General features: G+C 38.9%; 1 protein-coding gene across 10 annotated transcripts in view; it reads right to left on the bottom strand.

The window, feature by feature from the left end:
* Window positions 1-13,196: 13,196 nt before the first annotated feature.
* The window catches only part of CDCA2 (cell division cycle associated 2), a 49,239-nt gene continuing 47,561 nt past the window's right edge, over window positions 13,197-14,874 (bottom strand). For all 10 annotated transcript variants that reach the window (XM_070607046.1, XM_070607052.1, XM_070607035.1 and 7 more), the window contains one exon: window positions 13,197-14,566. In XM_070607046.1, coding sequence (XP_070463147.1) covers window positions 13,338-14,566 — 1,229 coding nt within the window. In that variant the 3' untranslated portion in view covers window positions 13,197-13,337. The remainder of the gene's footprint in view (window positions 14,567-14,874) is intronic.

Here is a 14,874-nt window from a genome sequence, read left to right as displayed (position 1 = left end):
AGTCTTCCAAACAACAAGTACAAAATAATATACCACCAAATTTTATCATTGATATTTTACAGTGTCAATGTCCAGGACATAAGAACGTAATATAGGTGAAATGGGGTCATCATGAAATATAAGATAAATTTTTAAAAACATCGGCTCCCAAGACTGGTTTGAGAAGTTATTGGGGAAAGCAGGGTAGCATTCCCCAAATTGGGAGGCTAACTCGTTCAGAAGGGAGCTCCCATTTTCACTCCGAGATTTCTTGGTACCACTGTCTGAGCTAGAGCAAGAAGCTGGAGGACCTCTTGACTTTAATCAGCCTCTCAATTTAAAGCTAGCATGCTAACTAAATGTATGCTCGACTCATTGTGTATAATTAACTAGCATTTAATAAACATTTTTTCTGGCACTTGCTGCCTTAAGCCCTCAACACAGGCCCTGTACCAGTTCCACCTCCTGGATCTCTGGACAGCAATGGCAACAGCTGACCACAGCTCAGATAGATTTCTTCCTGGGGTGGAGATGCTTGGCAGGATGGAGAGGTGTCTAACTCAAATTATCCCCAGAACCAGATTTAGGATGGGCAAGCCTCCGTGAGGGAAACTGTTCTTTTGCCATAGTCTAGCAAGAACTTCTGGCAAGCCAAAATGTACACCTGATCCTTTGTTGCCAAACCACAGGTGGATATATTGTGGGTCGTGAAAATATCTACGTATTTGATTTCCACGACTAGGAAAACACTAGAGCAAGGCTAAGAGTTTTGAATAAGAGGATATAAAGTTTTAGCAAAAGCTGGTGCATTCAGTACAGGATTACACAACCAATGACTTACTGGTTACACATACCGCCCCCCCTCCCCAATTTGATACAGAAAAATCTAAACTAGGGGTGAGTAAGGAGTGCAGTGGTTGAGACTTGTGTACTAATGGGGCTAATTTCCTTTTGAAGACATGCAGGTTGAGGCTATGGGCTAAGGACATGAGAGCAAGACCACAAGTGGGACAAGGCCCCCAAAGTGGAGCAAAGGGGCTACTGTGTCTGAAATCTTGAGGTAGAGGGCAGTAGCTTTCCACCAAAGGCATTTCTCATAACATTAGCAAGTCTTTCGTCGTTAGTGTGTGGAGTGGATTCCGAGTCCTTGTGACGCTGTGAACAGCAGGATGGAACACTGCCTGGTCTTTTTATGCCATCCTCACCTCCCAGCACGATAGCAGACCATGCTCCACTGCTGCTATTCATAGAGTTTTCACGGCCAACTTTTCTGGAATTGGGTGGTCACCTTCTTCTTCCTAGTCTGTCTTGGTCTGGAAGCTCTGCAGAAATCTGCTCACCATGGGTGATCCTGCTGGTATCTGAAATACCAGTGGCATAGCTTTCAGCATCACAGCAATGTTACCGACCACAAGTGGGTCCATTTGCCCAATGCGCTATGGAAGAACTAGATGCCCAGACAAAGGTCTTCTGCAGAAAGAAACGCCTTTATTCCAGGGCAGCCAAGCAATGAGACAGGAGACTAAGATCTGTCTCCAAGAGCTGCCTTTGTGTGGGATATCTATCAAGGAAGTAGGAAGTAGAAGAAAAGGAGTAGGAGGGTGTTGGGGACTGAGGTTTTAGCAGTCCTCTACACAGGCGTGACTGTTTTTCATATTTCTTATGGGTCGCGTGTACAAATTCAAGGGGTATTCAATACGTTGCATGTGGTAGATTTTTAGTCTGTGATATCTAAAGTTTACCATCAGTCATTTTTGCTTCTCGATGCACCTGGGCGATGTTTAGTCAAGCTGGGGGGTGGCTGTCAGCAAGCTGCTCTCTCATCAGTGGTCTTCCTGGTGTTCTGCAAAACAAGCTCAGAAACTTTGGTTACTTAGTTTCCGACGTCAACCTTGAGGGTCCAAGACAGCTGTGAGTACAAGACACGGTTTCAGCAACACACAGCCTCCACAGTATGACAATCGACAGATAGGTGGCGTAGTTCCCTGACTGGGAAACGAGTGCCAAATTCTAACTACTAGACCACAAGGGCTGGCATTAGCAAGAAAATTCTCCTCTTCCCTGCATGACTCTTATTCTTCTCTTCACATCCCCCAAATCTTTGCCTCTCTAGTTGCAGTGTTTTCATCGTAGGAGAATGGATTTGAGGGTAAGACTCCTAATTCCAGCTCTGCCACTTATTAGCCACGTGATCTTGAGCGAGTCACAGCCAGCTCCTAGTCTCGGCTTCCTTCTCTGCAACGTGGGCTTCAGAATGAGAGCCGACAGAATGAGAGCACACGGGAAGCATCGACTACAGTGATTACACTGTAGACAACAACACACGAGAGGACTTTTCTCCTCTGAGCTATCCTTTGTCAAAGGAAATGGGCTTCTGTAACAAGAGAGTGTAGAAGGATGCTTGGCTGACGAAAACAAGAGGCACTGCATCTGTTACTTGATTTTCATAGCAGCCACATAAAGTAGGTATCACTAATATTCCCATTTTACAGATGAGGTAACTGAGACTAACAGACTTTTGTTGTTGTTGCTGTTCTAAGCACTTTATTTTTTAAAACTTATTTTGAAATAATTAAAGATTCACAAAAAGTTGCAAAAATAGTAGGTCCCGTGTACCCTTCCCCCACGGCTTTATCTTACCAAACTACAGGCCCACAGGGTCTGTTGTCAGTTCGTCAGGTGCACACTGTGAATCCTGAGGCTGACAATTGGGGGCAGGGTTAGGGCCACTGGAGGGCTTTGACTGGGAGAAAGGAATAAGAGAACAGATTTCATTGCCCTGGGGAGCCTGTAGTACTCTTCTTAGCGGAGACTTATGAGACAAGACAATAATTGAGGCTCGCTGACATGGTTAGCATGCTTCTGCCTCAGAAAAGGAAACTGGCTCTACCAATCCAGCTGTCAGTGATCCCGCGATGGAGACTGCCAACTCACTACATGGTCCTCTAATCTGTTAACTAGGCTCTGGATAGCGACCGGCTTCCAGTCACCAGCTGGGCATTCGGTGATGAAAGGCTCGCTATTTTATGACCAGTCCCTCCGGTTCCTTAGTTCTTCCATCCACTCTGCTTACCACGCCAAGTTATCACTATCTGAAGCCAGCGAATGTACACGGCCAATTCTCCCTCACCCCTTCTCGACTCCAACTTGTGAACTTGGAAAAGAAAATAGCTCCCACATTTCTTACTGCACTATTTATTGGATGGGAGTTATTTCATCAATCATTAACATTCTTCTCAGAGAACCAGTTCCCAGGAAAGAGGAAACGCAATCCTTTTCCTCAGCACAGATTAGCTTGCACGGCCACAGTATCGCACGACTGTGGGGATGCCACCCAAATGCTCGACAAGTGTGGCCTTTTCTGTTGGCTGTGACGCCAGCAAGGCCAAAAACCCTTAAGGACAATCAATATACCGAGTAGCTCCCCTCCCCCGCCACTGTCCCTCTCTCCTTCTCACTGCCCACTGGGAGGACACTCTTTCGTGGCTGCTGCATCCTAACCTGATCCAGGGTCTAGTGGCATAAGCTGGCTCATGAAACTGAGGAAGTCTGGGTAATGGCAAAAACAAAGAATACTTGTATTCCTTAAAAAAATAAAGGAGAAATGTTCTCTCTGACCCCCACTAAAACAAAAACCTTTACAGAAAAAGCACCCTGCTCAGCTGCAATAAGGTGAAAGGTTAAATGTGGACAGAGCAGTAATATATAAGCAGTTTCTTAGTTTTCTGGTGGGAATACTTAACAACCTAAGTATGTTTCCCCAGGAGGTAATCTATTATATTTTGTCCAATTTCTTCCTCCAAGAACTGAATCAATTCATGATGTAATGCCCAGGGGAGAACAATCTTCTGGAAACAGAGTATCTTTCTGGGGACAAGGTTGAGGAAAACATCTTAATATTGTTACAGCTTTGGCCTGGTGGTAACAGCTCTTTGCTGGTGGAGATGGCAGAGACTGAGCTGGGAAGGCAGTGAAATGTCAAAAGGACAGAAGCCTCCGAAGTGTTTGGGATATGCCTAGAATCGTTTTCCTCTCTTGGAGGAACACAAGATTTAAGTCTATTCGGACATTTACACGACACGGGCACAGACTTCAGGGGCTGAGCTGAGAATGCTGCTTGTTCACAGTGCTGGCATCTAAAAGCAGACGCAGTCCTGATTTCTAGTTTAAACAGTTATTTCTTCTGGCTTCTTTCCTGCTCCCAATCCCCTCTCCCCCAAAAAACTGTATTAGAGAAGAAAAGGTAAATCAACAGTCACCATTCACTCGGTTTCAAGAAAACAGATGCAACTTCTGACTATTTGTGAGATCTTGGATGGCTTCAAAACCGCATTTGTAGCTATTGATTTCAAGGGCTCCAACTGAACTTACAAGAACAGCCAGCAAGGACCCAACTGGCCTGACCTCCTCAAGCACCTGGGTGTGGAGGAGGGTGGGGCAGCTGAAGCCAGTGAAATAAGCAACAGGCAGAGTATCAGAGGGCCTGCGAGCCTTCCCAGGCTTTACCATTGCGGCCTACAGAGAAATTCACTTCCCTCCTGTGCATCTGATTTATAGGATAGGAACTACAGTACGTCTTGCTATGTACTTCCAGAGATATGAGAATCCATGACAATACCTTGGAAGGGTGTTTTGTATGCTATAGTGTGGGTTGCTAAAAAAAAAGTGGAGGGTCCAAGCCTAGATGAAGGATTATGGGTATAAATTAGTGGGCCTAGATTAGTTATTTAAAGGAAAGCTGGGTTGTTTCTCTCTGAGGGGAAAGGAAGACAGTGGAAATTATTTAAGAGGCTTCAATTTGATTGGGAAAAGTATATTATTTTTAAATCTAAAAATAAGTTTACTTAGGCAAAAAAGGAACCCTTCAGCTCACAGGGTTAAAAAAAAAGTAGCACTTAGATACACCAGTGTCCAATTATTCCTACGCTACCGATGAAAGAACCCTATGCATCTATCACTTTTAAGTTTGAATGCTAAGAACTTAAAGCAACATTTAAATTAGAAAAATGATAGCCAGCTTTTTTTTTTACTAAGAAGTTTATATTCTGCCCCCCTTCCCTTCTCTCTTGAATCTTTCACTCAGTTGCCTCTCAACAGCCTGAGAACCACGGGCCTCAGAAATACCCACTTACCCACTCATGGAGATCTATTTCCCACCATTCTGACATACTGCAAAACACTAGGCACCCACTCCTTAAAATGGCACATGCCCAGAACGTGCCCCTCGGGCCAGCTGATAGGAACGTAACTGGACTTGGCAGTGCTTGGAAAGCAGAAATCTCTGCGGCAAAGTGCGATGTTTCTAACTGAAATGCAAGATGCAGGCAGTGTTTGATCTCTAGTGCTTATTATATGAAAAGTTAATGGCCAGTGAAATTATCCAATGGCTTATTTCCACTCTCACAGATGTCTGATACTGTTCAGCAAAACAGTTGATGAAAGTTAGAATTTTATGTTTCAAAGGGAGGACCTAAAAGGTGGCTGAGATCTCTGCTGCCATTTTCAGAGGCAGATTGCCCGGCTTACAAATTTATGTTTCCAGTATTTCTTGGTTAAGGCACAAACCAAGAGCCTTTGGTCATAGGCGACCATAAATTTAAAGTTATTATTGTGACTAATGAAAAATATATTTTGCCAGGCTCATGAAGCACAATGGTGCATTACAAAATGAATTATCTTGATTGTGCAGAGCACATTCTCCCACACATCCAAAGGGTGGAAATACTTAACAACCTAAGTGGGAGTGGGTGGAGTCAGTAAACAATGTTGGAGGCATCAGCCATAAAGGAGCCATTGATACTCACTCCAGTGGATTCTTTGGGGGCCACAAAAGGCTCCCAGCAAGGGAGTTTTATTGCATATTTGCTGGGTCTGATAGTCCTAGAATTCTCAGATTCTTAGTGGTCTTTCTAAATGTTTAAATACTTAAATTCAAGCATTTATCACTCTTCAGGGACCTCTGTAAAATTTATTTACATTTAGAGTTACTATTATCGGAAAGAAGTTCATTTAAAAAATATTAGCAAAAAAGTAGTCCATTTAAAAGTATTACCACAACAAAGGCAATTCCTTAAGACAAATATCTAACATTTAAGAAAAAAAATACCACCTGCAAGCTGTAAATATGTGTATTAATTTTTCCCCACAGTATTTGCTTTGGCTGTGACCTATCCTAATATTCAGTTGAACAAGGGCTAAAAATTGTCAAACCAAATTCTTGTTTGAGAGCTCAGCTCTAACTACTGCCAGTTTGAGAGAAACACACATCCAGGTTTAGGGAATATGTTTTGTTTGTTTTGGCTATGACATAGGGCAGAACAGTTTCCATCCCATTCGAATGCATTCAAGAGAGTTTGAAATATTGCACAATAAAACTCATTCATTATATCTGTCTCCTTTCCCTTCCAAAAACAAAAATGGCTGCCCAGTTCCAAATCTACACAGGGGGCAGGAAGAAGGGAGCCACAGGGTCACTGGAAATCACCCAAGACTAACACCAGGTTTTTCAGGTTTGAGTTAGGGAATACTTCTGAAACCTTCATTCCCAACGTATACTTAAAACAAGAAAAGACTGGTCGCACTGGATTATTGCTCTGTTACGAACAATTAGAAAATGAACACATTGTACATGTACAAATGTTAGGCGTACAATCACAGATTTTATATCCAAGCACCTGGCATCTGAACTAAACTTAGTTGAACCAAAAAAAAATCCTTTTACTCACTTTCTCTATGAAGTTTCAACTGGGTGACACCAATGTTATACTGAAAAAAATTATTTCACTGTTTGGAACATACATTTGGAAGGACCTATGTTTGCAAACACCTGGTACTACTAGGCAATTATTGGATCTGCCTAAATAGAGAAAAAACTGACATTTACTTCATGTTACCAAGAAGTGCCCAGGATATCAGAACACTGGAAATGCAGTTTGATTTTAAATGGGAAAAATCGAAATGCCACTAACAACTCACTATTACATTAACATCACAAAACACTACCAAAGTGGAAGAATTTGTTTTCAAAAAAAGGAAATTTTAAGTGGGTGAACAAAGCCATGAGAATAAAGAAATTATCAGATGTAGTAAATAGATGAAACAGTTATCTTTACACTGCAGAGCTTAAAAATTCACACACAAATACACTTAGGAATTTGGAACTTTGAAAAATTACATAATCTGAATTTTTGTGAATTACATCTAAAACCAAAATGCCAGCTGTTGCACCCCTGCAGGCCACTTTTATCACAGAGAATGTAAATTAAACCATTTGGTCAGACAATGTGTGGGCCATGGACGAATGAGAAAAAGGAAGACTTAAGAGAGACTGCTCTCAAACTGGTCAACGGAAATTTTGGAAATCCCAACCTATCTCTCAGGAAATGCAAACTTGTATTTTTCTTGAGTATGCATGCTTATTCATTGTCCCTTTTCATATAAGTGATATAACGCTTAAAGTTATAAAAAAATACAAGCAGTTCCCGAAAATAGTTGCTTCCCAATATCCTAAAATTTTCTAAAAACCTTTCTAATAAATCTTAAAATTAAGGTCACAACCAGCCTAACTATGATCTTGGTTGAAGACGTGGGACAAAAATATGTATCAGTAGAATGGCAGTAATTACTCATCTTCTCACTAAAGCTATTATGTTACTTGTAATCTGTATCATGATTTCATAAAAAACAGAAAAGCATCAAAGAATGTAGAACAATGAACACATCAGTACATTAAACAAACTTGAAATTGTTAGGCAATAGTACATTAGCAATTAGTCCCTTCTAGAGCCAAGACAAGGCTATGAAATAATCATCACATAAATTTAAGACCAAAAAAGACCCCACTATTTTTTTGTATGTGCAATTATTTATGGTAATTTAATTCCATCCCTGTTCTGCTCACTTGATCTAGGATTCCAAGCCCAGAGTTAACCTTCAAACATAGTACAAAGAAACCCGGTAGTACAAAAGACAGAAATGCATAAGCTTTCAAGAGGAAAGATTTCTTTAAAACTTTGTTATGTACAATTCACAATCTCTAGTCTAATTCTGATTTCAGTCTTTCCAAATGTATTCATAAGTTGCGAAATTAAGAAAAATACTTTAAAAAGTGTATGAGATGAGGCCAACTTACATTGCCTAGTTTTAGTAAATAGTGAAAGGATGTTTGGAATAGAATGTGCCTTATGGAGCCCCATTCCTCTAAAACTCCTAATAATGAACTTTGTTCCAGCATCACTTCTTCCAGAAAGAAAGAAAGCAAACTTACGTGATCTGAACTTGGTACCACTTCAAGGGCTGAGAGGCCCAGGGCATTCCTTTATAACCATACCCTGCACTGCAACTCTGCTCCCGAAGAGAAAACTGAGCATCTTGAAGGCAGTGATCACAAAGAGAAATTAATGCCTAACACACGTTAATGAATCTACCATCTGCCTACCTGGGACAATGTGTTGCAGGGAAATTTTCCTGTGTTAAGAAATACGTCTCAAATGCGAGGGCTACTTTCCAAGTAATGACAGTGACAATTTTTATACTAATCCAAACTATAATAAAAACTTTAATTTATGAAATGACTCAGACATACTAGATAATTTAGCAAACTTAATTTTTAACCTCATTTTAATTCAACCCAGTTCATTTTCTTACTGCTATCTATTGGAGTGTTCAAAAAGAGAATTCTCTCTCAATGACTAAATCTCACAATGACTCAGGGTGACAATTTTAAATCATGAACTGTAGCCAACTAGTCTACAAGATTGGGCTGAATATATAGGTACCCACCCCAGGGAAGGTGTCTTCCTTACCATACTTCTGATAGCTCATTCTTGACTTTTTGCCCTAAATGGTAATACAGCTGTGGGTATAATTGTAGAATTATACAATTATATAGAATTGGTTGGTCAATCATTTGCTTCTACTGGCCTCCTCCCTCACAAAAAGAACTTTAAACATAAGCTATGATAAAGAGTCACAGTAAAGAAAAAAAGGTCGTATAGTAATCAAGATGGTGTGTTGTTGGTTTAAGAACAGACATTTAGTTCAATAGAACAGAATAAAGTCTAAAAATAGACCTACACATAAAAGGTCAATTGATTTCAATAAAAGTGCCACCATAATTCAATGAGGAGTACATAATCTTTTCAACAAATGGTGAATGGTCTCCATGAAAAAAACAAACAAAACCACCCTCACCTTACGCAATATAGAAAAATTAACTCAAAGTGGATCTAACACCTGAGAACTAAAACTATAAAACTTCTAGAAGAAAACATAGGAGAAAATCTTTGTGTCCTTGAGTTAGGCAAAGGTTTCTTAGATATGACACAAAAGCATGAACCATTAAAGAAAAAACTGGTAAGTCAGATTACATCAAAATTAAAATCTGCTCTTCAAAAGACACTGCTAAGAAAATAAAGACAAGCCATAGACTGGAAAAAAACTTGCAAAACACATATCCAACAAAGGACTTGTATCCAAATATACACAGAACTCTTTCAATTCAATAAGACAACAATAACAACAAAAGGAAACAGGGGCAAGAGATGTGAATAGACACTTCAATAAAGAGGACATAAGGACAGCAAATCAGCACAGGAAAAGATGTCCACCATCATTAGTCATTAGGGAAACAGACATCAAAGCCACAATGAGATACTCCTACACACCTACTAGAATGCCTAAAATGAAAAAGACTGACAATACCAGGTGCTGGTGAAAATGTGGAGCAACTAAAACAATGTGTTGTAGGTGAGAATGCAAAATGGTGCAGCCGCTATGGAAAAGCTTGGCAGTTTCTTAAAAAGTTAAACATATCCCAATCATACATCCCAGGAATCTCACCCCTGGGTATTTACCCAAGATAAATGAAAACATGTGTCTATAAAAAGATCCATATGTGAATGTTTATAGCATCTTTATTTGTAATAGCCAAAAAACAGAAAAAATCCAAATATCCATCAATTGGTGAATGGAAAAACAAACTGTGGTACACCCATAAAATGGAGCACCACTTAGCAATAAACAGGAATCAACTATTTGTAACATGCAACATGGATGAATCTCAAAAGCATTATACTAAGTTTAAAAAGGCAGACACAAAAAGATATATACTGTATGGTCCCATTCATATGACATTCTGAAACAGGCAAAACTCTAAGGACAGAAATCAGATGTGTTGCAAGGGGCAGGGACTGGGGAAGAGGGGACTAACTGCAAAGAGGTAGAAGGAAACTTCTTTTGGGGTGATGGAAACGCTCTGTTACCTGACTGTGGTAATGGGCACATTACTGTATGAACGGCCCAAATTCAAACTGTATGCTGGAAAAGGGTAAACTCTACTGTAGGTTAATTACACCTCAATAAACCTGACTTTAAAAAAAAGCTCTTTGAATCTAAAGTATGAATCAGGTAGTGTTAATCATTTCTCCATGTATTGTCAGGCCTAAGCCTCACCCTCAGTTCATAAAGTAAGTACCTTTGGGGGCAGTGAGGGAAAACGGAAGCAACGTGGCAGGAGACGAACATGAGAGACAGAAAGAAGGTAAGGATGCCAGCGTCCTTACAGAGCGATTCTGCCAGGTAAGAGCTATAGAAGAGAAGTAGAATAAGCATTTAATTTTAATTTCAAGGAATTTACCTTACAGACATTTTCACACAAGCCCAGTGTGGCAGAATTTTCAATAACAAAAAAACCAGAGACAAGTAGCAACTAGTAAGGAGATGGCTGACTAAATTGTAGATATTCTATGCAGGAGTTAAAAAGACTGAGGTAGCACTAGGGCTCTCCGTAATAAATACTGAAGTATATTCATGATATTCTGTTGAATAAAAACATGCAGTTGCAGAATGGCACACTGTAGTGATCCCACTAGAAAACAACACAACCTATATCTGCATTTACACAGGCAAGGGTCTGGAAGATGTACGCAGTTGTTAGTGTTTACACGTAGAAAGCTGTGGGGAGGAAAGTGTGGCTGCAGGATGATGGCACGGGGTAGGGGAAGACAGTTTTTAATTTTGTACAGTTCTCTACTTTTTTCAATAGACACATATTGCTTTTGTAATAAAAAAAAAAAATGAGTAAAAATAAAAGTTAAAAGGAAGAACCCCCTGCAACAGTGAAGAGCTGCCTTGGCTTTAAGTAAAGCGTATGGGATGAAAAACTTCAGATGTCATGCTGCCATCTTCTGGAACAAACGAGAATCTACAGGGGCAGGAAAAGTACCTAGAAGACATTTCTAAGGCAAAATATCAAGGGTTACCGTAGAAAAAAGATAAGGCAGACAGAAAAAACTCTCCTGAAGCCAAGTTTTTGATTTAACCATTAATGAAAAGAAAGAGTTACAAACAATCAAGCATGATCAAATACAGAAATCATGAACTTTTCACAGATCTTATGATACAAAGGAGCCGGTGGACAAAATTACGCCCACCCTTTGATTTCTCAGACCTGTTCTTTTTAGGAAAACTGCCTATTTGTTATTTACAAGTATCAACAAAACATTTATACTGAAACATTTTGAAATCAACAGAACTATAAATATAAACTAGAAGTATAAACAAGTGTTTATATTTCTAACTGTAAATGTTAGAAAATGAGACAATTATATATTTGAAAAATCAAGCCAAAAAGTCACAGATCAAAATGTTTCCCTCATCCTCCATTAGCACATTTTGAGAAATAAAACAAAGCATGTGAAATTCCTACAATTCAAATACACTGAGATCATATATCATCAAACAACAAAAAGGGGAGAAAAGAACAAACATTTTTAGGCTTCAAGTTAAACGAAGGAGAAATATAACAAATCAAACAAAGCCCTCTAACACCTTACGTTTCTGAAAGTGTTTTTTCTTTTTAAATCACCAAAACCAAAAAGCTTCATAAATTAATAAGTTCTTTTTTTTTTTTTTGGTTTGTTTTCAGTTGCAGAGATTTGCCAACCACATCAAACTATAAATGAGAAAAAAAAGTCCATAAATAATTTACGTGTAAAGATAAAAGAACTTTTTAAACAATCCACCCTTTAGCAGGAGAAATTGGGGATCACTCTGAGTGTTAATGTGAAATACATTAGTCTCTAGCAGCAGGAGTTCCAGACCTCTTGGTGCCAAGAAGGTAACAAATAGTCTCCATCCGAGGAGGGGAGACGGCTCAGCAGGGGCCTTCCTCCCCGTGGTGTTATTTATAGAGAGCGCTATTTGTTAACATGTTTCTGCCATCACGAGCCGGAGAGTTTAATGATTTAAAGGATTTCAAAGACAATTGTTTAATGATACGATGATTTATGCATATTCACAAATTCCAGATATATAGCAATTTAGATTTTCAAACTGCTATCCAAAATAGTGATACAATATATTGAAGCTTAACTAGAAAATGTGAGACAACTGACAGTACTTGATATTGTGAAATAAAAAGTTAGAAATGCTGGAAAATGCCAGGTTAAAAAAGAAATCAGTATCCTCCCATCATGCTTCATGTTAGTAATCTAATTTTCTAGGGTCCCTTCGAGTGATTTTCTGGATTTAAAACTTTTTTTATTAAGACCCATGAATTAAATCTCAAGTTACCTGTGACTAATTTGAATAATCTGGGAAATAAGTCTTCAACTAAATTGCCATATTGTCACCAAAAATCAATCTCCCACCCCACAAAGCATGTAAGAATCGTGCTTGAAGGAAAAAAATTTATAATCTTCTGGTTATCGAAAGAATTTTCCAAAATTCCACGCTTAATATTTGATTTTAAACTACTAAAATAAAATTTTCATTTGAGACAAAGTAAGTCATTAAAGCTTCTCTTAACTGTAACCCAAAGAGAAAAGTTTTATAATTTCCATCTTTCCTGTTTAAATTTTTTAACGGTTTTTTTTGCAGTATTTTAAAACAAAAATACATCTTACCCCATTTTAACATTTTGCAACCTTGCATTACCTTTAATTTTCATAAGCTTACATTAATTCTATTAATTTGTCATTTAAAAAACCGTTCTCATCTAGATATAACACGTCAACTCTAAAAGATGCATTTTTACAGCAGACTCTAAACTTTCAGTGGTAAATGTGTACTAACACGAAATAAATCTTGAGACATTTGGTGGGTCTAAAAAGAATCCTTTTAGCAAAATACTAATAAAAGATTTACCATTTGGGGGAACATATTTAATAGAATGTTTTCTTTTTGAATGAAGAAATTCACTTATTTCTACTTAAAAGTAGGTTCAACTCAAATGATTTTATTTATTCGAAACTTTTAAAACACTGAAGTTGAACAAAGGATGGGAAGTAGAATGAAAGAATCTTTTAAGCATGGACGGTTACCTTCTCTCTTACAAAATGTTCTGCAGGAAATGTCAGTTATTGCTTTGGTTCTCTGATATGTCCCGTTCTCTCAAAGTCATTTAGAGAGCCTTCTCCCTTCTGGTGGAGAAAGGATCTTCTTTTGTAGCATTTTGACTGAGTAGCATTCTTAGTATTTGCAAGCGCAGATGTACAAAAGCTCCTCCTCCTCTTCCCAGGTAAGTGAGAACTGGCAGCACGGCCCTCGCTGTTTTCTTGAGCTGACGTGGAGGGCAGCGTACACGGTTTCTGTCTGGAGGACACAGTTTCTTTTCTGGGGGACACACTTTCAAATCCTCTGTCGTCAACTGTACATATTGTTCTCCTTTTGGTTCTCTGGGAGGTCCAGGAAGCGGAAGGAAATGCAAGTGAAATCCACACAAGCCCTTCATTTTCCACATCCTTGCGTAGCCTTGTGCTGCGTCTTACTTTTGCTTCACTACTTCCTCTCTGAAAGGTTTGCTCTATGGACTCAGATAAATCTTTATACAGTTCAGAATCTCCTAAACTAACCTCTGCAGAGCTGCTCACCCTGTCGGAAAGTTTGTGACTTCCACTTGTTTCCAGATGTAAGCTCTGACCATCGGAACAGCACATGGAGCGCCTTCTCTGCTTCCTTTCTCTACAACGCATATCACTATTTTCTGCGGAGTTTCTTCCCAAGTCCTCACTTGGATTTTTACTTTCTTTTATACTGTCAATTAAGACATCTTCTGAACAATCACATTCTTTTTGTGAGTCACACATTAAATGCTTGGTCTGCAGTTTTCCTTCAGTAGCTACTAGGAAATCATCCGGTCTTTCACACTTTCTATCTTCTGAAATGTTAAAGATTTGAAAAGGGTTTTCCACATTTTGACCAGAAGCAGAAAAACACTCTTGGGACTGCAGGATAAAATCATGCTTTGGATTATCTGATAGAACTGGTTTTTCAGTCACAGAACCACAAGAAACAAGACTGTTTTCATTCTCAGTCTCAGGTTTTAGTTCATTTTCACTTTCCAACTTTATTTCTGCTTTTGAAGTGTTTTTATTTTCATTAATTTCTGTAGTATTTATATCTGAATCTTGATCAAAAGTAGCATTAACAAGCAACGAGGAACTTTTTATGTAAGAGCTGCAGAATTCAGACACACTGTTTTTATTAAAGCCCTGATTCATCTGGAAATCTTCTGGGTTCTGAGGCAAAAGATTCTTTCTTTCAGAAAGCTTCACTTCTTCAAGTTCACCATTTGAGTTGAAATCATCTATGGGCATGTAAATAAGTTTAAGTCTAATTAAAAAGCAACAACGGAAATAAACTTACCAAATCAAACAGGTGCCATATTGTGTTGTGTTTTAAGCTTTCAAAACTCACAAGACCTACAAATGCTACACTAAACTTGCCCACATCTGTCCTCTTTCTCTTTTAGCTCTTCCCCAACCCGTGGGTTAAGAAAATATGCATTTAATGTGTGAATTAATAAAGCACATAACCTCAGACCATGAAAATGAGAGCTGAGTCCTAAATCGCTTCCTCTATTCTAATGTACTTTCCACACTACAAGGTGAATGA

The sequence above is a fragment of the Equus przewalskii genome, chromosome 2 (genome assembly GCF_037783145.1).
Source record: "Equus przewalskii isolate Varuska chromosome 2, EquPr2, whole genome shotgun sequence".
Classification (NCBI taxonomy): domain Eukaryota; kingdom Metazoa; phylum Chordata; class Mammalia; order Perissodactyla; family Equidae; genus Equus; species Equus przewalskii.
Note: the sequence above shows the minus strand (reverse complement) of the source record. Positions and strands in the feature narration are given on the sequence as shown.